This window comes from Diadema antillarum, unplaced genomic scaffold, assembly GCF_040938485.1.
Source record: "Diadema antillarum isolate AM-2024a unplaced genomic scaffold, OU_Dant_1.0 scf00000049, whole genome shotgun sequence".
NCBI lineage: Eukaryota > Metazoa > Echinodermata > Echinoidea > Diadematoida > Diadematidae > Diadema > Diadema antillarum.
In genome coordinates this window covers 2123696-2147188 of record NW_027270938.1, presented here as the reverse complement: position 1 = coordinate 2147188, position 23493 = coordinate 2123696, and the positions used below count along the sequence as shown (strand labels likewise).

At 39.6% G+C, this 23493-nt stretch overlaps 1 protein-coding gene across 1 annotated transcript; it reads left to right on the top strand.

The window, feature by feature from the left end:
* The first annotated feature begins 4983 nt into the window (after positions 1 to 4983).
* LOC139715458 (uncharacterized) lies at positions 4984 to 22042 on the top strand. Its single transcript, XM_071627031.1, has 8 exons — positions 4984 to 5074; positions 16359 to 16493; positions 17049 to 18089; positions 18421 to 18556; positions 20252 to 20416; positions 20659 to 20804; positions 21263 to 21360; positions 21803 to 22042. The coding sequence occupies exons 1-8, from the start codon at positions 4984 to 4986 to the stop codon at positions 22040 to 22042; spliced, it is 2052 nt and encodes a 683-aa protein (XP_071483132.1).
* Positions 22043 to 23493: the final 1451 nt, after the last annotated feature.

The window sequence follows — 23493 nt, the reverse complement described above, 5'->3', positions numbered from 1 at the left end:
GTGAGTAGATAGATTAATAAATGAATAGATTAATGAGTGAATGAATTAATGATATATAAAATGACTGACTAAGTTAATAAAGACAAATCACATGAGAGCGCAGCAGCCTTTCTTGTTTCTTGCCTAGGCAGAAAAACTGTTTTCTTCTTTGCAACCATAGAAACGTAGGCTTAGGAACCGGAGGTGTCACTCTCCTTGGTTTTTCCGAAAGAGCCACCTGCAGCGTTGAAGTGGTGTTAGGGTTAGACTCCACTGATGGTGGGGTTAGGGATCGGATTAGTTTGTAATCGTAGTCAGGTAGTGGTCTTCCTGCGATAATAATAACAGCAAATTCACATACAACGCATTTCAGACTTGAAAAGAATTTCAGTGCGTTTTACAAACAATGATAATGTACCGCTGCGTCACTAATACGGGATTATAAAATTGAATTCAAACAGGTCATATTTGGAGATTTGTAAACCTTTGAAAGGTTGAGATGTTATTGAGGCTGACGTATGCATTCCCCCTGTTTGCCCTGCTTTCCCCACCTCCTTCCCTCTCCAAAATGGTACCACTCCGTTCCTCACCCCTTCTCTCTCCTCTCTTCTAATCTCTGAACTCTGTTCTCTCTTTTTACCATCTCTCATTTCTCTAATTCCATTCCCTTCTCCCTCTCTGCACGTCGCTTTTATGTTTCCTTAACATTCTGTGGACATATGGAATCTCAAAGTGAAACATCTCTCAAGCTATCGCGACAATTCACTCCCTCCTGTCCCCTTTAAGTTTCGCTTTTCTACCACAGTCAAAGGGCTCCCTGAAATAGCGATGGCATCAGTATATATGAGTGTCATCACAGATATAAGCAGCGGACGGCCTTATCGCACGTGGCTATATTCCAACAGGGCGGTGAGACGAAACAAAATCTATTATGAACAGGAAATCTTATGCATGTAACAGCGATCTGTATAGGGTCCATTGTTGAGAACCTTTGGAAAAACGCGTGTTTGTCTGGTGGTTTATAGTGACTTAGAGTGAACATAACTGTTTTCGTGTTGAGGGGGGTGGAGTTAGATGATTTCGAGAAGGTTTAAAAAACTAGATCAGAAATTGAGACATTTTTTGTTGTTTTAAAGAATATTTTACTTTTCATCAATGGGAAACTCAATGTACAAACAAATTTATACAAAACACTTTACATCAACTTCATAATCATTTTCATCCATGGAAACAAAATTTATACCAAAACTTCACATCAATTTGATACATTTTGATGCACTCTTATACATTTTTTCACAATCCATATACATATCTCTTTTTACTATTTTTACACTACTAACCCCTCATTCTCTTTTTAATTTTATTCCTTCATTATATTACGAATTTATTATCTAAATCACTAACTCAAATATACTTTCTTTTCAACATTCATTCAAACCAACCTTAAAGGGTGTGTACAGTTCTGGTCGAGGTAAGGATTTACCTTTTAACGTTTTGTGAGATATTCAGAAACCACTCTATAAGATGTCAAAGAGCATGCAATTCTAAGGGGTATCAAAAGTTTATTTGATGAAAATCGGTTTTGAAATGGCTGAAATATCCAAAAACAAGGTAAAACAAAGAGATCCTAATAAAGTTATGGCATGTCGCCTTTTATTATTAGCACTTTTTTTTGGATATCTCAGCCATTTGAAAACCAATTTTCATCAAATAAACGTTGAATCCTTCTTAAAATTACATGCTCTTTCTTTTTCATAAGAGGCTTTTCATTATCTCACTTAGGAATGTTCAAAACATGAATCCCCACCTCAACCAGTACTGTACAGTCCCTTTATGTATCAATATCCATTGATTGAAGTTTATTCTTTTAAGAGAGAGAGAGAGAGATAGACATGATCGATTCCGTCATGATCGACTGCGCATCGCCAATATGCGTATAATGCTTCTTCCTTGTACGTCATCATATGCCATTTTTAATATGATAAAATGTTTGATGTCCTTACGTCTTTAAAGGTTCTATAATGGGGACTGACACGATAATGGAGTGAGTCTTTCCACTGTTCAGTGAGAACTTTAGTAACTACAACTGTCAATGTAAGTTTCATGAATGGCGTTTTCCGGGAGAAATACAATTTCCTTTGTGACCATCTTACCAAATCATCATACGCAAAATCTTAGCTCTTCTAACTGCAAACAATACACGTAAGTTATAGACAACAGGGCACAAAATCTAGGCAGATATATAAGTGACCGCTTGAGTTTTCAATTAAACATTAGAGAAATTGATAAGAAGAAAAGAAGTTGCTTAATATTGTGTAGAAAGTAGGTTTCAATATCGCTTTTGTGTTTGATTCCAAAATTAGCATAAGTTTATCTTTTAACATAGCATTATCTTATCTATCTATCTATCTATCTATCTATCTATCTATCTATCTAATTATATATACCCCGTATTTATAGGATATGTATTTCAATTCAAATCAATTCGATTATACTTCACAAAATATCCCAATAACATACAAAATAATCTAAGAATGTACGGTTAAGGCGTTTGATAATTGATATATTATTTGATGCTAATGATTTAAACAAACATATCCTAGACAGTTCTTTTTTAAAGTCCAAGAAAATGTAAACTGAAAATAACAACAATGTTACGGAATAGACACTTCATTGAGACGTGTAAATATGCTAAGAAAACATATACATACAAACATATATCAAAACATACATGAGTACGCTATATAGAAAAATACTTAAATTCAAATGAAAATAACTAATACATAACATAAATGAAAGGAAGCGAGAGAGTTGGGGATCTGACGATAATCTACCATGAAAGCATGGATCCTAACACAATTTTGCAATTTAATTTTTACTCATGTAATCGGCATGATTCATTCTCAAAATAAAGTTGAGCTTCTTGAAATGATATGAACTTATGCTGCGGTTATAATATAGGCTTTCCCATTCATTTTCAAACTTTTTTCATTCAATTTCACACATTTTTACTTCAATTTCGTCGCGGAATGTCGAGAGTAGGCCAATCTTACTTTCAAATTCGTCTTTCGTCGTTCATTTTCAAATAAAGTCCATTCAATTTAGTCATTTGGCATACATTTTCGTCATTTACAGTTCAAATTCGTCAGTCTCACTCGCAGCACTCAAAACAGCAGGATCGATTTCGTCTTTTGTCAATCATTTTCGTTAATTTTTCATTCATATTCGTCTCATATCTCTACCCGGCGTGATTTTCCAGGTTTTCATGGTTTTTTTTCCTGTAACCGTTCACATTTTACATTCAGGAGTTACACCTAAGTGCCCCCCCCCCCCACACACACACACAGAACCACAGATACAGACACACACAACAGCACAAGCAATCCGAGTACACACTGAAACAAACATACATGTACCATGTGTACGTATACCGTCTCGTAAACGAAAACACTGACAAACAATTTCTTGACAAACAATTTCTAGACAAACATGATTAAAGACAAAATTTAAGTGTAGAATTGTCGCCTGTTTAATGTCAAAGAATGGATAACATAATTATGTTTGCTGCTTTCCAGGGTATAAAGTTTAAACTTTGCTTCATGCATCAGGCCTATGATGCAAAAACCTGAACATTACGAGTTAAAGTTCAAAATGTGACACTGACATGGTAACTGTCCTCGGTTATGACGTTTGACTGTCGCTTATCCTTCAATCATTTTCGTTGGTTGTCTTGTTTTTTGTGTATTGTTAAAGCAAAATTAGGGAATAATGTGTAACCATACAGTTTACGAGAGAAACTAAAAATATGTCGGCTTAAAGTTGGTTCACCATCAAAATAAAAAATCGACAACATCTGACTAATTTGAATGAAAAATTCATGAAATTGTGTGAACAAAGACGAATTTGATCGTCACATTCTGCGATCCGTCAGCGGGAGGGACGAATTTGAATCAGTGACAACTGACGATTTTGAATGCTATGTCTTCGAAAATGTTTGACGAAAAACGAATTACAATGACAATTGACAAAATTGAAGTTAGAATTTGCGTTCCACCTGCTTCTCGGGACGAAAATGAATAATAAATCTTCGAAATTGAATGACAAAAGTGCGAAAATGGATGGGAAAACCTATATTCGTATCCATTCGTCCAACTGCTGCTCTTCAAAACATGCTACCAATTACCTGAAACAAGACCATAGTTCACAAATTCTCCGCCTTATCTAACAGTCAAAAATGTAGTGTGACTAATAAACGCAGTGTAGTTATGAACAAAATTACGGAAAAAATGGCGTTGTAACTCTTTCTGGAAATATCCGTCTCCCTCTTTCCACGCCATTCGTCTTCACAGTTATTGTGAAAAAAAAATGCTATCAAAGAGATTCACACCGAAAACAACAAAACTGGAGTGAGATCAGGACGATCGGTAATCAGAATTGCTAATAGACTCATCACCCTCCTCACGCACGAGTGAGGTTATGGAGCTACAACACGGGGGGACGAATACAATCTCACACGCTGAATCAAAGACGAGCAAATATTCGGCGTGTTTGCTCGCGACAAACCGTGGTCACGACATCACTGAGTGATCGGGGACCGTATTGGCTCAGGGCCTTGACCAGAACGGCGTGGTATCACACAAGTGCCCCGCCCACAGCCGGGCGTCGGTATTATGACTCCCCAACCCCCCCCCCCCCCCCCCCACCCCCACCCCATGCTAATGAGACTGCGCAGACAAACTATTGAGAACCGCGAGCATAGACCTCAACAGAATGAATGGACTGAAGTTAGGGTTAAAAGAATGAGGTTAGGGCATCACTTCGTCCGTGGTTCGTCGGAGTAACCGGAGGCAGGGCAGTCGGAGCTAACGTCGTCAGAGGTGCCCATCTTGGAGTAATCTTACTCAGACTCCTTCATTCATTCCATTTCTTGGCTCATTACTTCATCTTTTCCAACGAGGGACAACTGTCTCTATAAACCTCAAGTACAATATGTCATCAGACAGTATGTCTACCATCGAAGTCTCCTACATCCTCAATGGGGGGCAGGCTCACACCTCCAAATCGTCTGTCACACCGTCTAGACTCTCTCGCCGAGGTAAGTCTTTACCATTAACGCGCTATTCCACATCATGGTGACGTTGACTTAAAACATTAGGGAAAGTGAAATAAAAGGAATGGAATACTCGTATTCTATTGAAATTACACGTGAATGTTTTGATGACATTGCACGTTTCAGTGAATTTCATCATGTTCAATTCGTGTGTCATCACCTTGCAAATTTACTATAAGGTGGTACACAGACAAGTGACAGAGAAATAAAAGTCATGCTTTAAGCCGATAATTGAGAAACATAATACTAACCATTTCAGTTCTGATTGATTGTTATCATTTTGTCAAAGCCAATTTGAAGTTGGTCTTGTAACTAGGCCACTTCCTTAGACATGACTGCAACTTAAAAAAAAACTTTGGTGAGCGGTATCACTGAAAAACAGTTGAAATGTATGTTGTCTTTATGAACAGAATTCAAATTCGTCTAATCAGCCAAATGTTCCATCACCCCATTGCTTTTGTACGACCGGTCCTGTTCACCTGCAAATGGGAGCCCGAAACTGCGGTGAAACCTTTCAGCGACGTAGTAGTATCTGAATTCCGCTGCTACTGCAACCTTTAGTGGTATTCTTGCCCTCAGGCGTACCGGGGTTGAGTGTAAATAGAAGCTTATTTCAGCAGTACATACACCAGTGTCCAGTAGGATTCATTTTCATTATATATATATATATATATATATATATATATATATATATATATTTTTTTTTTTTTTTTTTTTTTGGAAGGCAGTGAACATCCGAATAACACGTTTTAAAGTTGGTGTATGATTATAAACGGGTAAGCCTCTAAATATTGCGCTGCATGACGAGAGAAGGAAACATAAGTTCTGCGAATTTTGTCCAGCTTACCCTTGCTGTAAGACATCTACTCGTCTTGCAGTGAAAGATAACACTCATTATAATGCACGGTGGTTAATCTTGTACAAATATCAATGCATTTACTTCCATAGATCCTAAACCATAGAAAACTATAATTTACACCATCACAAGTACATTTTCACGTTGCCCGCGATGCAGCTTAATGCATATTGACATCTACTTTAGAGTTCATATGATAGAAGAAGAAGAAGAAGAAGAAGAAGAAGAAGAAGAAGAAGAAGAAGAAAAAGAAAAAGAAGGAGGAGGAGGAGGAGGAGGAGGAGACGAGAAAATTCTTTGTCCCGAGTTTTGTTTCGACTATGCAATTACATCTTTATACGCTGAGAATGCATTCTTGTTCTAGTAAATAGAATAATGACGTTATCATAGTAAACTCCACGCTGAACATATTGGTGACTGTTGAGTGTATTGACAATCAGTATTTACCTACCGTATTTATGATTATATGATTATCATAATCATTAACAATATCATTATCATTGTCATAGTCATCGTCACGAGATAAGGTGGAGGACGAAAATCGAAGGCAATTGCACAGAGTCAATGACTGATGAGGTGTATCACCTAGTAGCTGTAAAAATGTCCTTCAAATGGAAAATACTTTTAGAATAATCAGAATAACGCACTGATGCACCAATCCAATTTCGTGTTCTGTCATCGCATGCAATCCGGAACGAGCTCTTTTGAACGTATTCATGCTCTATTTCGCTATACAAATGCTACCCTATTCATCCCGCGTGCCCTGTGCTCCCACCAACCACCACCACCACCACCACCATAACCAAACTCACTGAGCATGCTGAGTAAGCGTTGAAATAACTCTTTAAAGGTCCTGTTAACCTTTGGGAGCAGTGATTTAAAAAAATGTTCAAGATATCACATTTGATGCATATGTGCCGGTCTGTTGTACCATAAAACATCCTACCGAAAAAAAAAAATTCGCAATAAAACCTAGAATACAAAGAAATATCAGGGTGGTTTTTTTCTCAATAAACCATAACTGTAGACAGTTTAGTCTGGGAACATTTTTATTACAACTATTGCTCCCATTTTGTGCATTTAAAAATACTTAATATACGGATTCAAATTTTTACAGTGGTTGTTTCTATCCCTAACTCACATTTGAGAACTATTTTGAAGCACTGAAGCTGGGTTTTTGTTTCATCTGCAAATGGTAACATATGCCTTTAAGACCTAGATGCATTTCCTGTCACCTCCATTTATTGCTGTCTCAAGAGGTTTCGATGACTTTCTTTTTCAATAAATTATTAATTTCAATGTGTCCAGGTTAGCATGCCTGTACAGTGTCATGGCGTTCGTTAACGGCCCGTTAATGACCGCCGCGACACTGTACAGGCATGGAAACATTGAACTGCACATTACTTGAATATGAGACCATTCTGAAGCAAATAATTTTCACACAACAATATATATATAATGTACTCTTAAATGAATCCCACAAGGATTGGAACAATCATCCCCCAGCATTCCCACTGATTCTCACTGATCAGTTACTAGCCATCCCCCTTTAAAAACAAACAGTTCTAATAATCTTTTTCTACAATTCCTATTGGTAGTAAGGACGACTAAGATTTGATCAGAAACAGAAATACTTCACTCAGAAATGGATGAATACGAGACAATAAGGTTGACGAAACTAAAATTTGATAATCCATGATGTACCGACAAAGATAGCAATGACGACCTAGTCACGGCCATCAATGATGACAAGCAAAATAGGCGACTAAAAAGTATAGTACGAGAACACGATGAATGAAAAATGAAGGAAGGAAAAGGAAAACAAGAAGAAGAAGAAAGAGGGGAAAATGTGATGAGGAAGAAGAAACTGCTACTAATGGTGATGATGATGATGATGATGATGCCGATGACGATAGATAAGTAGCTGACTGTACCAAAATCTGACGTTTCCACACATGCTATTGCTTATACTCTTCGGTTTGATAAACAAAAGTTAAAGGAATGTACTCGGAAACGTGCCCCCACCTCGAAATTGTCTCTTCTTGGGATGATCACCAACATCACAACTTTGAGTTTCAATTCTAAATCAATATTCCGCTAAACTGAATAAAAGAATAACAACATAATTATACAAATTCATGAATTTCTTCCGTCGAGATGTTTTCATTGCAACTGATTGACAAATTGCCCTACATCGACGTCGATGTAGGGCAATTTGTCAATCAGTTGCAACATAATTATAGTCTTCAATACTTTCATCTGATTATCGTACTACAAAGGAGAAGATTTGTAGTTGCCGACTTGCCCGTTACTAAGTGGCAAGATTGACACATTGTCTGTCTACGAACATGATACTGTCACGCCTAAATCATCAGTGCTAAAACATGCATGACGACTGGACATCTATAGCACACCTCATGAAACCGCGTGTGTTACACGTGATTCCAGCAGAAAAGCTTTCTGATACGTCAATCTCATGGCCCATATCACCCCCCCCCCTCCTAGTTTGTTCAAGAGATTACAACACAGGGCTAGAATGACGTCACGCGTCCATTGTCCAATCGGAAAAAGGTGTCCTTTAGAGACGGCATCGCGCCGTTTACTTCGCGTTTCTGTAGCCCAAGGGTGGAAAGTCAGAACTTAGTCGTTTTCCTCTTGTTCTTCGATCTCCGAATCCCTATTAGGGACGTAGTCTAAAAGCAGGGAAAGAGCGCGACAGTACATTATTTTTCGATCTATATATGTGATTACAGACATCTCTTGAAAACATTCCAAATGAATAATGGAATATTCCAACCGAGACAGGAAATCAAGAAATGACGTCACATACCTTCGTCTGCGTTCCTGGCTGGTGTCTACACGAATTCCATAGATGCGGAAGAGGCAACGAAGGACAAGGTACATTATTTGCCTTGTTGCTATGTGCCCGCCTTCTTAAAGAGAAGGTCCCAGCGAGGCTTGCTCACAAACCCACAAAATAAAGAAAGCCCTCAAAATAAGCAAAAGGGGACATTCAAATGCTAATTTCTGTGTTTAGGTTGACATAATTGGAATTTACTTAACGGAAACACTTTCCTTTAGTATGACAGAAATAGACTCATGGGGGGGGGGGGGAGGAGAGATGGAGAGAGGGAGAGAGAGAATGAAACAGTGATGTAACTGCATGACTTGCAGTTTTCATAGCAGTGTGGCAAAAAATGAGCAAAACTCAAATAGATCGACCTACGTTGTGACTTCAAGCTTTTGTCAAGGTATAGGGCCTACACAAGGTTTAAGATTCATGAACAGAATGCGAGCTACGTGGAAGCTACCATCATACTTTTTACTAGTATTTCTTAGGTGGTATGACTAAAACTGACATGCTCACTCATAGATTCTGCGAAAAATTGAAACTAATTTCTGTTGCAACATACGGAAATCATTTCGGAGGGTCCCCATTAGCTGCAGGGATGAATAGATCGGGTTGTACCTGTTAAACTAAATGCGATGTTGTAATTGTCGCGGTCTCGACAAAATAGCGAGAGGACGCAATAATCCACTTACTTGGTACGTGAAAATCTTATGCATACCATTAGTGCTTTTAAGAAAGGTTCTGTTCGCTTTTTGTTACCGTTTCGAATGATACTTTACTAGCAAAGCGTGAAATCACAGTGGGAAACATTATTCCATGTAGTATATTGATTTCTTTCCGCGTTCCACAGGGAAACAAAACCTTGGAATCACACAATAACCTACTTTGCCCTCAAATAGAAGGTTATACTCTTCTGTTTCTTCTTTGCAGCCGTTTGTAGCTAATACTGAAGAGAGAATATACTACATAATAGGCTTAGATAAACAGGCAAGATAGGTAGATAAGATAGATAGGTAAATAGATAGATAGATAGATAGATAGATAGATAGATAGATAGATAGGTAGGTAGGTAGGTAGGTAGGTAGATAGATAGATAGATAGATAGATAGATAGATAAATAGATAGATAGATAGATAGATAGAGATAAGTAGATAGATAGATATAGATAGATTATATAGATAGATAGATAGATAGATGGATGGATGGATGGAGCTGGAATTCTTAGATAAATAGAAGGAATGACACACACACAAAAATGCATTGATTATCTATTGGTATCTTCAAATTTATAAAAACATATCTTAATCATTCTACGTGTGGTAAGAACTTGAGTAAGAGGGGTATTATATCACAATTACCCGAGCTCCTTGGAGAAAATAAGAGCAATATTGTAGCAGGAGCAAATGTCGTGTCACTATACTTTTCGAACACCATTAATTCTGTGGTTCGATATCTCTGGCGAGACGTTTATGACACTTTTCTTTTCTTTTCTTTTTTTTTTTTAGGTAGTTCATCTATTGAATCTGTATTCCCGAAACAAATTTTCATTGTTCGCCTCTAATGTTCCGGATAAAATGCAGAAAATAAAAAAATTGACAAGTAGAGCTATACGATTAATAATTTTAATGGCGCTCTGCACTTTGCAAATGTATATCTGCGACGATTAGAATTCTATTGACATTGTGTTCGACTAAGGAGGTGTGATATTGGTTGTTGGTATTCTGCCACGCCATCTGAATTTCTTTGCAAAAGAATAAATGAAGTATAAAGGGAAAACAAACAAAACAAAATGAGACAACTTCTTTGACCGTATAAGTCATTTACACGGGAAACACACTTAGCACACTTAGTGCAAACTCAAGTGAATGGAGTGACTATTGGTCCCTTATTGATCTTCTGAATAGTTGTACTAGAGATTTGAATGAGAACGTAGTTGGGCAAACATTGAACTCGATAAACATCTCGTGCCCCTCTCATGGTCGAACTTGAAGCATTTTTTCACGCGACATTATTATTACGTAAAAGAGGTTTGCGGAAGGCGGATGCTGCAAGATCGTGGTATAGTACACCTTACGGCGTACACGCCGGCCGGGTTACTCAGAGCAAAGGCGGGGGAGTTACGCAATGCTCACAGGCAAGGACAACATTCCTGAATGGCAAATTTACTCACGTTACAGTCATCGTCAGGTGCGACTGCAACAGTTGTGTCTGATATATCTGACCATCGAATTATTGAAGACTTTGTTCGCAAAAACCGATAAGTCCATTTTTTAAGATTTTGAAGTACGATCTCTGTCATAAGTACAAAATAATACCTTTTAAATGATATATTGGTCACTACATATAAAGGTACATTTTTGAAGTTATGGTCAAAAGAAGCAAAAAATTTCTTATTATTCTCTTTATTTTTCTTGACCTTTAATCGCAAATATCTCCATTTGGCAAATATGGACTTATCGGTTTTTGCGAACAAACTCTTCAATATTCTTTCCCGAATGACTTGGTGCCACTTTACATTCATGTAACTTTGACCCTTGTTTGGTGGTGAATACAAAGTTATCATGGTGGCATATTGATATTAGCGTAACTGTCTCTTCAAGCTCATTTCGGATGAAGCCCAGCGATGCCGTTTAAGGACAAGTCCACCCTCACATACATAATGATTGAGAGAATGCAACAATATTAGTCGAACATACAGTGAAAGTTTGAGGAGAATCGGACATTCCGTTCAAAAGTTATTAATCTTTAACGTATCTGTATAGTCACTGCCAGATGAAAAGACTGTTACAGTGTATGGTGTCATATGCGTACAATGATATAAGAAAATAAAAAGAGAATTTCACGAAACTTTACTTTTTGAATAAAGTGCACACTTCTTCGACTTGCTACTAACGTATGTTAAGGGCAATATCATTCCCTCTGACTTCTGAAAGAGAGAAGTCGAGTGCTCTTTCGTTATGCGAGAATGATGGAAATAATATTCATGTTGAATTTTCTTTAATCTTTCTTTGAATCGTTGTACACATGTGACATCATAAGCCAGGGGCGGATCCAGGAATTCTGTAAAGGGGGGGGGGGGGGGGGGGGCGTGACTAATATTTCTGGTGGCACTTGCGGGTTTCATTTCATTTTTTTTTCTTTTTATTTCTGTTGTTTTTCACGTAAAAGAAAGTGGGGCGTGCGCCGGTTGCGCCCCGCACTGGATCCGCCACTGCAAGCTATAGTAGTCTTCTCATCCAGTTGTGACTGAGCAGAAACTTCAAAAATTCATAACGTTTGAACGGATCATCTGATTTTCCTTAAACTCTCGCTGATGTGTTCTACTATCAATGCTGCATTCACTGAACCCACATGTCTATGAAGGTGAAATTGTCCTTTAAGGACATCGCTTCCGAGCACGATAAGTGAAGGAGACTGAGATGATGGGGGGATAATTCATGCTGTGATGGCGCGGCATCGCTTCAGAAGTCCGAATCATTGGCTTCTTTGATAGTTGCTTCGTCTAATTCTTTTCAACGGTGACAATCGCATTGAACAACAATTCCTTCTCATAAACTATATTTTAAAGTACACAGGTTAAAGGGGCTGTACAGTACTGGTTGAGGTGTGGATTCACATTTTTTACATTCCCAAGTGAGATCATGAGAAACCTCTTATGAAATATGAAAGAGCATGTAATTTTAAGAAGGATTCAACATTTACTTGATGAAAATTGGTTTTCAAATGGCTGAGATATATCCAAAAAGTGATAATAATACAAGACTACAGGCCACGCCTTTTATTAGGATATCTTTGTTTCACTTTGTTTTTGGATATCTCAGCCATTTCAAAACCAATCTTCATCAAATGAACTTTTGATACCCCCTTAGAATTGCATGCTCTTTGACATCTCATAGAGTGGTTTCTGAATATCTTGCAAAACGTTAAAAGCTAAATCCTCACCTCGACCAGAACTGTACACACCCTTTAAAGTTCATGATAGAGTTATACCTTTTTGGAGTAACTCTATAACGTTTAAGTAAGAAAGGGAGGGAAATATGTGTGTTAACAACACAAGGTCTGTTTGGACATGTGATCACCACGAACTAATTAAATGATAACGGCTGAAGGGCAAACCCCAGACTACTTTTTGTTCGAGTGCAAACGGTTGTGATAGAGTTTTCTTGTCATACTTGCAGAGAAAGAAATATGTCGCGTATCTACACCAGAGTAATATCGTATGTCTGTTGTATATTACTGTGCATAAAGATTGTGTAATGACGTTGTTGTTTTTTTTTCTTCTTGCTTTGTATGGAGAGACACATTTGAACCAACTACCCCTAAGGGAAACTCCGTGCGATTGTAATCATTTAACTGTGACGTCACAGACGAACGCGGGGGTGGGGCATCGATGTAATGTTGGGCGTGGTGCATTATTGTAACGTTTTTACATCAGTATCATGGAGAGAACACACACACACACACACACACACACACACACACACACACACACACATTTATGTACATATTTATGTTCGATTGCTCTCCAACTTCCCCGTTTCATAAAGCTGCTCGTAAAGACAGTCAGGCATGATTTTACGGACGGCTGGAATATGAAGTACCAATATGTGTGCCCATTTGTTTTCTTTACATTTTAACAAATTACGACAATATGTTAATATTTCATCTACATTGGGGCAAACATAATATTTTCAACTAAAAACGTGTGCTAACTTGTAAGAATAATCAGTATCATCTGCAAATTTCAACTTTAGCTATTGAAATTAACAATGACTATAGAAAACCCACTTGGCTTGGCATATTTAAGTCGTTCGTAAAGTCGTGTGTAACTTTCCGAACAGCTTTATGAAACAGGGCCCAGGTATTTCAAAATTCTTGACTTCCTCAAATCTGAATTACAATATTATTTCAAAAGTATATATATGATGCCAGGTAAATGATGACTTAAAAAACATATTATCAGCGTGTTGAAGAAACGAATCCTTGGTAGCACGCATATAGGATGGAATTAACAGCATTTTTTTCATTTTGTTTGCTAGCCTCCTATCAATTCGGCAATTGATTTATCTATGTATTAACTATAGTTTGTTCTTTATTTGCTAGTCACGGCCTAGTTTTATATCTCCAAGAATGAAAAGTATTGCAAATACCATGGGCATGACCTTTTATGCGCCAATAATTTTTGTTGCAATATTTTCGATTGTTTGTTTGTGGTTTTTGTTTTAGAATGAGAGAGAGAGGGGCGTGGGAACATGGAAATTACGTTACCACCAGTAGGATTGGATTCATCAATATCCCCGTATTTTCCCATTTTCCCCTCTTTGAAACTCATCTTCTGTTGGCCTGTGGTATCTGCACAGGATCTATCCTCCTCAGAGCTTAGGAATGCGGTATATCCTGAAGACAAACAATCCCCTTTGCAGTTTGCTTTACCCTTTTTTAAGTTCAGCACACTTGTCTCCCAGTCATACAATCAGTTATACTATAGGAGGACACGTGTTCTTCGTATGTTACAGCATGGAACTATGGAGCTGCAGCTCCACGATTACATGTACTAACAGTGAATTCCCCTTCAAGGTATGGGCCTATAAGCAGCATTGTATAACAGGACATATACACAGACCGGATTGTTGGGTACGAAGAATTATAGAATGAATGTAGATGCAAACGTAACTCAATAAAAGATGTCGTTTACCATCAATTTGGACCTCTTAAAGAAACCGTTTTAGAAGTCATTTAGTAGCAGGCAACCGAATGACGTTACATATTGAAATAAACCATAATACTTATAAATGAAACAAACAAACCCAGGAGCTATGTACTATGCAGTATAGTATTTAACTCTATACCCTTGAAATTAGCGAGGATATGCGAAAAAAAAAATACGCGACTCATGCTCTCATTACACTATGTGATATTTTCAGGAAATTTCATGTAAAACTGTCTGATACAGGGGTGTTTACAAAGTCAGGGCCCCCAATTCTATTGCGAGAGCGAACTTCGATGTCAAAATATATTTTATTCTGTCACTATTCACGCTGCCACATTTTCCAGTACAGTGCACATAGCTTTTATCTGATACCACCTCATAAAAGAATGAAAAAAAAAAGGTCCAGAAAATAAAAGAGAGAGGAAGAGGGTAGGGGAGAATTCAAAGTTATGGAGACAGACCCAAAGAAAAAAATAGTACTTATTGTGCAGTCGTCTGTTTGTCAACGTAATGGACTCACTGCAGGTATCATAGGTTCAATAACGTCCCTGCGTGGACGAACAAAAATCACCGTGGGAAAAGGATCACTCCTTAATGCACTGAACTTTTCTTCCTCCATATACGAAAGACAAGACAAGTGTAGAGAAGAATCTTTAACATGATCCACTTCGTAGGACGAAGAGTGAACGTGCTATTCTTTCCACTTTCGCTAATACCCCTTTTTGTCCTTCACATATAGGAACAGACAAAATGTTGACTGAAAAGGGAAGCCCTATCGCCCTCGAAACCTTTTGCGCTCCTCAAAAACCCCCTGTACACACATACGCACAAACCTAAATTCGCACACAAGCACACAAACGCGGCACAAATCACTTTGGTCCCCGACATCAACGAGCGATACATACTTAAAGGGATCGTGTAGTTTTGGTTGAGACCTAATTTCAGGTTCTAGTCATTTTGGGGTGAGATGATTGGAAATCTCTTATAAAATATGAAAGAACATGTAATTTCAAGTGGAATTCAACAATATTTTATTTGATGAAAATCGGTCTTGAAATGGCTGAGATAACCAAAAAGAGCGATCGTACTAAAAGGTGGGACCCACCTTTTATTACGATCGCTTTGTTTTACATTGTTTTGGGATGTTTCAGCCCTTCCAAAACCGATTTCCATCATTTAAACGTTGAAGTCCTCTTACAATGGTATGTTCTATACACTATTTCATAAGTGGTTTTTTGGTATCTCACAAAAAGAGAAAAGCCCAATCCTCATCTCCATCAATACTACACTATCTCTTTAACAGCCAACTTAATTGTTGCTGACACATGTAACATAATGATACCATACAAAATTGTTTAAAGCATATGAGGACCTCCATCCGGCCCCTGATAATAAACAATATCCTACAACATTTTAAATGAAGTTTCAGACGTTGATGTTTCAGTAATGAGCTGATGTTGCAGCTCACTTTGTTTCCTTTTTCTATGGTGATAATAATTACTCTACACTGAGGTTTCGATTCATTTGATTTGAGCATCTGTGTAGGGTCCAGCTTTACAAGTAAACATGATTAAAATTGCCTACAGTGAGAGCTTGGAACCATGTGTAAAGAAGTGTACTATCGACAATGTAGAATCTCGCAGGAAACCTGTTAAATCTTACAATCTGCAATAGTGTTTGTGTAGTAGTGATGAACGTGATAAGCATGTTGAATGTTGCAATGATTAAGATTTGACGATTCTAATCAAAGAGGAATTATTGGTGTGATTTTTTTTTTTCCGAAGAAGACGTACATCTTCGCTAATCGAATGATAATAATGGAGTTTCCTATTTCTTTTTCTTCTCCTTTTAGATCTGAAGCGATGGCGCCTATCAGAGAAAAACAAAATTCAACTTCTGGGTCTGTTTTTTGCTGGAGTTCTGGCCTACTTTAATGGACAGCTGTTCTTCGGCGAAACGACGACGTACTTACTCCTTTTCAGTCGAGGTATTAAATTCAGCATCTTTTTTTTTTTCAACACTGTTGAAAGGCCGAAAGTATTTCTGTGCATCTGCCTCTTATTACCCCCCCCCCCCGTCTCTCTTTCTCCCATTCTAGAAACAAAACAAAACAAAACAAAATCAAAAACAAAAACAAAAACCCAGCAACAAATTATATCTTTCTTTCATTTAACTAGTTATAACATTATACTTCATTAATTCATTAATTATGTATATAGCACAAGACATGTGTTTCAATGACAGGTCTGTGAAATATGCCGGTTCTACAAGTAAGAGTTCTGTTTCGGTCCCATCATCTACGGACTTATCCTGTCATTTAATTATCCTGTCCTTTACGTATAGGTACATGATACCTTAAAAAGAGATGAAAGAATGTATCATTGGCGGTTTAGCGTACACCCATCCGCACAGATGCGTAAAAACTAATCAACATCAAAATCCCGACAAATGACTGGTACACTGCATGCTATAAGCTCAGTCTTAGAGGAATACATATGTGTCATTGACTAATTCTCCCGATGTTTCTTTATTACTCTCCTAGCGGTCGGTGTAATGGTATCGCTGCTGGGCGTGGTTATTTCACTCCACATCTCCATATCAGTGGCGCCACACTGCACCCCAGCCCACATCATGGTGATCCAGTACATCTTCTACCAAATCAATAACATGATGGGGCTCTACTACCGCATGAGGATGGAGCAAGACAGCAGGGATTGCGCGGGGAGCCAAGAACGATTCCTCCTGCGGCAGATGAAGTTGCGCGGCCAGTGCGAGTACGGAAGAGACCACCACTTCAACTCCGTCAAATCCGTAGCGGACTTCAGATCGCGACATCCGCTGACGGGCTTCGCACACTACGAGAAGTACATGGCACGCGCAGCTGCCGGAGAGCCGAACGTAGTGATTCCGGGAGTTCCTTCGAGACTGGGAATCACTTCCGGCACGACAGGGAAGCCGAAGTTGATAGCCATCTCGAAGGAGCGGAACGTCGCCTTCTTGTTTAAGATTATGCCTTCAATATTTCGGATGGTCTACCGCGAGCTCACGCCCCTCTTGAGTCCAGTCCAAAAGAAGTGTCTGCTCTACGTTCACCACGACGCTCCCAAGTCAGAAGGAGGTATCCCCATAGGACCTACCACGATGCTCGTGCTTCCAGACATTCTCCACAGGATACAATTCAGTACGCCACCTGCAGGGATGCGGCTTACCAACGAGCGCCAGGCGCTGTACATCCACGCCCTTTTCGCGCTTCGAGACCGTTGCATAGGCAACCTTGGTGGCATCTTCTGCTCCACGATGTTCACCTTCTTCCAGAGCCTTGAAGCGGACTGGTGCAGCCTGGTCAATGACCTCAGACACGGACGCATAGCCTCGCACATCGGCCTCGATGACGACGTGCAAGCCCAACTGGAATCGGAGTTGGATCCTGAGCCGGAGAGGGCTGACGAATTGGAGAGGGAATTCAGGAAGGGGTTCGAGGGAATCGCTCGTCGCATCTGGCCTCACCTGCACGCTGTCTGGGCCGTCGCCACGGGCGCCATGGTTGTGTACGCTCGGCGACTGGAGGCAAAATATACCAAAGGTAGATCTAATTAGTCATCAACACCCTCACAAGGTTTATCTTCATTGTAATCCCAGTAGGTCTCCTAAAATAATCATCAGGGAGTCTTTTAATTAAGCTGTTTATCACCGTATTTTTTCTCACATTACTATCATAGCAACCTCAAGACTGCCTCTCCTTTAGTTGGGCAACTGTTAAAGTTGACAATACTTATCACGTCGACGGCCAAATACCTTTGATGTGCTTGAGGGTCTGACGCTTGTAACATCAAATCCATTACTGCAAGGCAAATTGAGGACCAATAACACACAGAAGTCACAGGTTCTTGGGATTCCTATTTCCCATTTGACAGGCATTCAAATCATATCAAGTGCGTACAGTTCGACGGAGGCAACCGTGGCCGTTCTCTACCAGGCCCAAGGACTCCACTCTACCTACATGATGCTGCCGTCAGACATCTTCTGCGAATTTATTCCAGTCGAGCACAGGTGGGGCAATATGTCGTCCTCTTCCACTCTTTCCCCTTCACACTGTCATCTTCCTTATATACCATCCCCACTTCTATCTCTCATCGCTCCTTGTCCTTTCCTCACTTTATGAAATTTGGCTGCATGTACCATTTTGCAAACAATATTAAAGCAACACCTACGCACTTTACTCTTGATGACAGCTCTACTTCGGTAATCTTCGGCAGTATCATCAACAGCGCCATCTACACTACCGGGACTATGCCCCTTTAAAGATGAGATTCAAAATTCGAACCAGCTACATACAATATCTACAATGCATTATAGGCCCGAATTCACGAAGGTAGTACAATCTTTGTCCATGGTTAAAAAGGGGCGGATCCAGGAATTCCGTAAAAAGGGGGCGCGTTTACAAAATTAAAGGGGGGGGGGGGGCGCACGCACCCCTCCCCTATTTTTTTCTTTTTATTTCTTTTGTTTCAACAAAAAATAAAGGGGGGGGGGGGCGTGCGGCGGTTGCGGTCCTCCCTGGATCCGCCCGTGTCAAAGACCTTAGTTTTGTATGGGGCGCCAAGACTATAATGTCGCATGGCCTATTTCGCTACGAAATCAGTCATTTCGTCGACGAAATGTTAACATTTCGTTACGAATTAGGCCATGCCACACTTGGCGTCCAATACAAAACATGGACCTACTACACATATGGACATTCATCGCTCGTTAATTAATTCGTGCACCTGTTTCTGTCAAAAGCGTCACAAAAACGTTTTGAACATGTTTTCCTGCTTAGATCCAGTCTTGTCCACCGACAACCAGCCTGGATAAAAACCAAGACGGCGCTTTCAGAAATCTAAAAACTACATGCGCAGAAGATAATAACTCTCTTAAATCAAGAAAATGCGTGTGTACTTGTAGACTGTGTATATTGCGAAATCATCGCTGTAAAGCAATTAGATTTGCGAAATACAAGTACTTTACAAGAAAAAAAAAGATAATTCGGTAGGTTGACTGTGCTTTGTAATCTAGTTTTCACAATCTATCGCACATTGTTTCAGAGTAAACATGGACAGTCACAACAGACGACATACTTGTCTCACTATTCAGGGACGTTACATGCGTGGCCGCACGTGTCCGCTTCAGTAATTACCAATTTTATGACACAAAAATTTGTCCTTGTTCGAGGTTTGCTGCTCCCAATCATTGGTGTTTATTCAAAGGCAGTTGGGTCTGAAAAGGTACGGTTCTTTTGTCAGCGGTGATGCACAATTACACAATCGTCATTGGCCCAACGTCTGAATGTACTCATTAAGATGCACATAATCAGGTAGCGGTGGTGATGATGGGATCAAAGAAAGACCTCCGTTCATAGTCCATTATGTGTAGTAGGTCCATGTACAAAACTACGGTTTTTGTCCATAGCTTAAGCCATGGACAAAGATTGTACCACCCTCGTGAATTCTGGCTATAGAGTTCCGACTATTGATACCAGAGAAAACCCTATCAAATATAATTTAACACAAACATCACACAATGTATAAGCAAGTACTGTCGATGTATGTACTATTTAAAGAGGAGACATATTATTCCCTTGATCCCATCTGTGCACTGTCGACGTAAGCGAGGATTGAGTTCAGAATGACGTAAAGGCAGCATAATAATATGGCTGGTGGATATCCACTCATTTGTAACACTCGACTCGGTTTTTCTTCCGAACAGCCACGAAGACCAGCCCGAAACACTGCTTGCCGAAGAGGTCGAGGTGGGACAATGCTACGAACTCGTCATGACTACAGTGGATGCCCTCTATCGGTACAGAAATGGTGACGTCATCAGGATCACCAAATTCCACAACAAAACGCCAATCTTCGAATTCCAGTACAGGTACATTGTCATCTATTGCAGAAGTGCAAGGAGACCTTCTTTTCATTCATTCATATACCTTCATTCATATACCAAGGTATTTTATTTTTTAACTGACGTAATTCATGGTAGGACGACGTTAAGACGGTAAACTGGATCGGAAAGCTTTCGAGGAGGCAGGAGATGACATCCGGATAGTAATCGTACATGAAACTTTGAATTCACGTTTGCTTTAAATAATGCGATAAACCCCTTAATTTCAGAACTGGTGAGGTGCTCAACGTCCGGTGCGAGAAGACGCCGGAAGCATCAATAGCGAGTGCAATCCACGCGACGATCCAGGCATGGGGTGACCTCAGTCTCGTTGACTTCTCGGCTGCTGAAAGTCCCATCTACGAGGAGGCCCTCGGTAATAATTAAGTGATCTCAACCCCGCCCCCCCCCCCCCCCCTGCATTTGGAAAACTGTTTTTGTTTGTTTGTTTGTTTGTTTGTTTGCTTGTTTGCTTGTTTGTTTGTTTTAGTCTGTTTAAAACAAAACATATGCTCGGACTGGGTTATCAACTATCATATAATTGGTTGGTGCTTTTCAGTCTTTGCTGTGATATACGCTGAGAAGGAAGATGAATCGATTAAAACCGTTGCAAAACATTTTCCACAGACCTCAATTTCTACCAAAGGGAAAATATTAATATGGCAATGCTAGCACCTATGCACGTGATAGGACCCTCTACTTTGTCGCTTCACATGTTCAGAAATAAGTTGATGCATGCTCCTCGTTTCATACCTTACGTTTAAGATGGCCTCCCTAGATGTTGACCTAAGGTTTTCGATCATAAAATGATGTCTATCTTTGTCTTCGTTATAGATATTACGAAGTGGAGCTCCTTTGGGTACTACGTAATCTTCATTGAAGTGGAAGACCCTTTCGTTAAGTTTGGAAAAGGCATGAAGAAACGAGAACAGGTATTTATCTGTCATCTGTAAGACTTTTAATCCACAACCTCTCTCATAAAAGTAACTTTGGTAACTGATACCTCAGTAGCCATTGTCTCCTGAACACTGATTTAAATGTCTTTTCACTTTTCGCTCATTTCACTCCTAGGGAAAGAAATACACATTTAAAGGTAGTTGTTGCTATACTCAAGGAAGTCTCCACAAAACGTGAGATACGTTCTGTATGTATGGTTGGGGAACAGCTTCCCGTTTGTTATAAAAAATGAGTAAAATGTAAATGTTCTCAAACATGAAAACAATGAATTAACATCTGATGCTACAAAGGTTACAATAATGATGGTGATGATAATACACATTGGGGCTATCGACTTCTCAGCGCTTGCTATAGACACGGCTGCGGCCGACTAGTCATTTTAACAAAAGAAATGAATTCTGTATCCGCCCTTTGCAGTTTGCTGCTGATCTTGAGGCTAACCTCCGGGTGTCTGCCCATCGATACAACTACTATCGGGCGAACAATGCGATCGATCCTGTGAAGGTGATCTTCCTTCAACCGGAAGGAGTCAACGACCTGCGGAAGTACATCCTGGAACGCTCCACGGCCCACAGCCAGCAGCTGAAGCTCCCTCACAAACTGCGCAAAACCGAATGGATCCGCGTGCTTTGTGATCGCGAACTTCCCTTGGAGTAAACGGCAGGAATGCCTTTGAATGTCATTCCCGGCGCCAGAGTTCCTACACACGTTTTGACGAAAATGCGCATAGTTGTCTGACGATGTAAACGCAATTCCACATTTCGAAACATAGGATTCCGAAATGTGCAGTTGCAATGCCAATTCTACACGCGATATCCACAATGTACATTCAAAACATGGTGAGGAATTCCATTAAATCCGTTGTTACACGACATTCTTCCTACCCTGGGCTTCCTACATAGAAGATCCAATCGCTATTTGAGAATGCGCCAAAAAAGTTCAGGTGGATATAGCTGCAGCCACGTCAAAGTCGAAGAATTGACCACGCCCTACACACGGCGCCATACTACAGTACCTTGGGACAGAAAGTTTGTCCTGTTCACTGCCCCATGACCGACATAGACATAGGCCTACACTTCGTTGAAGTCTTCCAAACTAGCTTTCATTAGCACTGGTGCTAGGAACATCCGCTACATGATTAATTATTACGCAGACAGTAGCCGTAACAAAGGTCCCTGAGGATCAGCTTGATGGTATATAGAATATCCTGCAATATCTCATGGCAACGCAAGTTATTTTTTTCGTGAACGCGACACATAGAAATATATCGACTTATATGCGACGCATATCGTCATCACTTGCTGCCTTATGTTGTGACGGTCCATGCTTTCGCGCCAAATTCAGATATTACAACATCTTTGCCTGCACTGACTGCACTGGAAGATGAGCTGACCATGCGGACTGACAACACACCTGTAGATAGGTGACGTTCTGTTACAGCTTCGCTATCTCTGGTGCGTTCCGTTTAAAAGTGAATGTCATGGTTGACATACAATCAGCAATAGTGTCTTCCACATTCCAACAATCATTTGATTCTAATTCGTCTGTTTTTATTTATCTTATCTATATTTATTCAGTCATTTATTGAAGAAGAGTTAAAGTACGACCTCTCTGAAATCAAAAATACGCCTTGCACAGTGACACAACAATGTGTACTTTTAGCTGCCCGATGGCGCCACAAAAAGATAGCCCTTTATGGAAATTCGGTGCCTCGACATCAACTTTCTGTGGCCCCGGACCACCGCTGATGTCGAGCCCCATTTTTTTTTTTTTTTTTTTTTTTTTTTTTTTGGTTGGCTGGTTGTTGTTGTTGGGTTTTTTTTACATCTACTTCATGTCTTTCAGTTATTGTGTTCATACACATCATTGATGGGGATGAGTATACTCTGTACATGCATATGTGGCATTGAGTTTAGTGTTACTCGATAGAATAGAATTACACACTACAAAAATTATGACGATGTAGATTCGAAGTTACGCATGAAGGTGCACTAGTCGATATTTCTTATGCTGGATGAGGTTACCACTGCTTTCTACCACCGTTGTCTACATACACTCTACAGTAATGTTAAAATAAGGTGTTGCATGTTGCGTCGTTGCAGTCAACT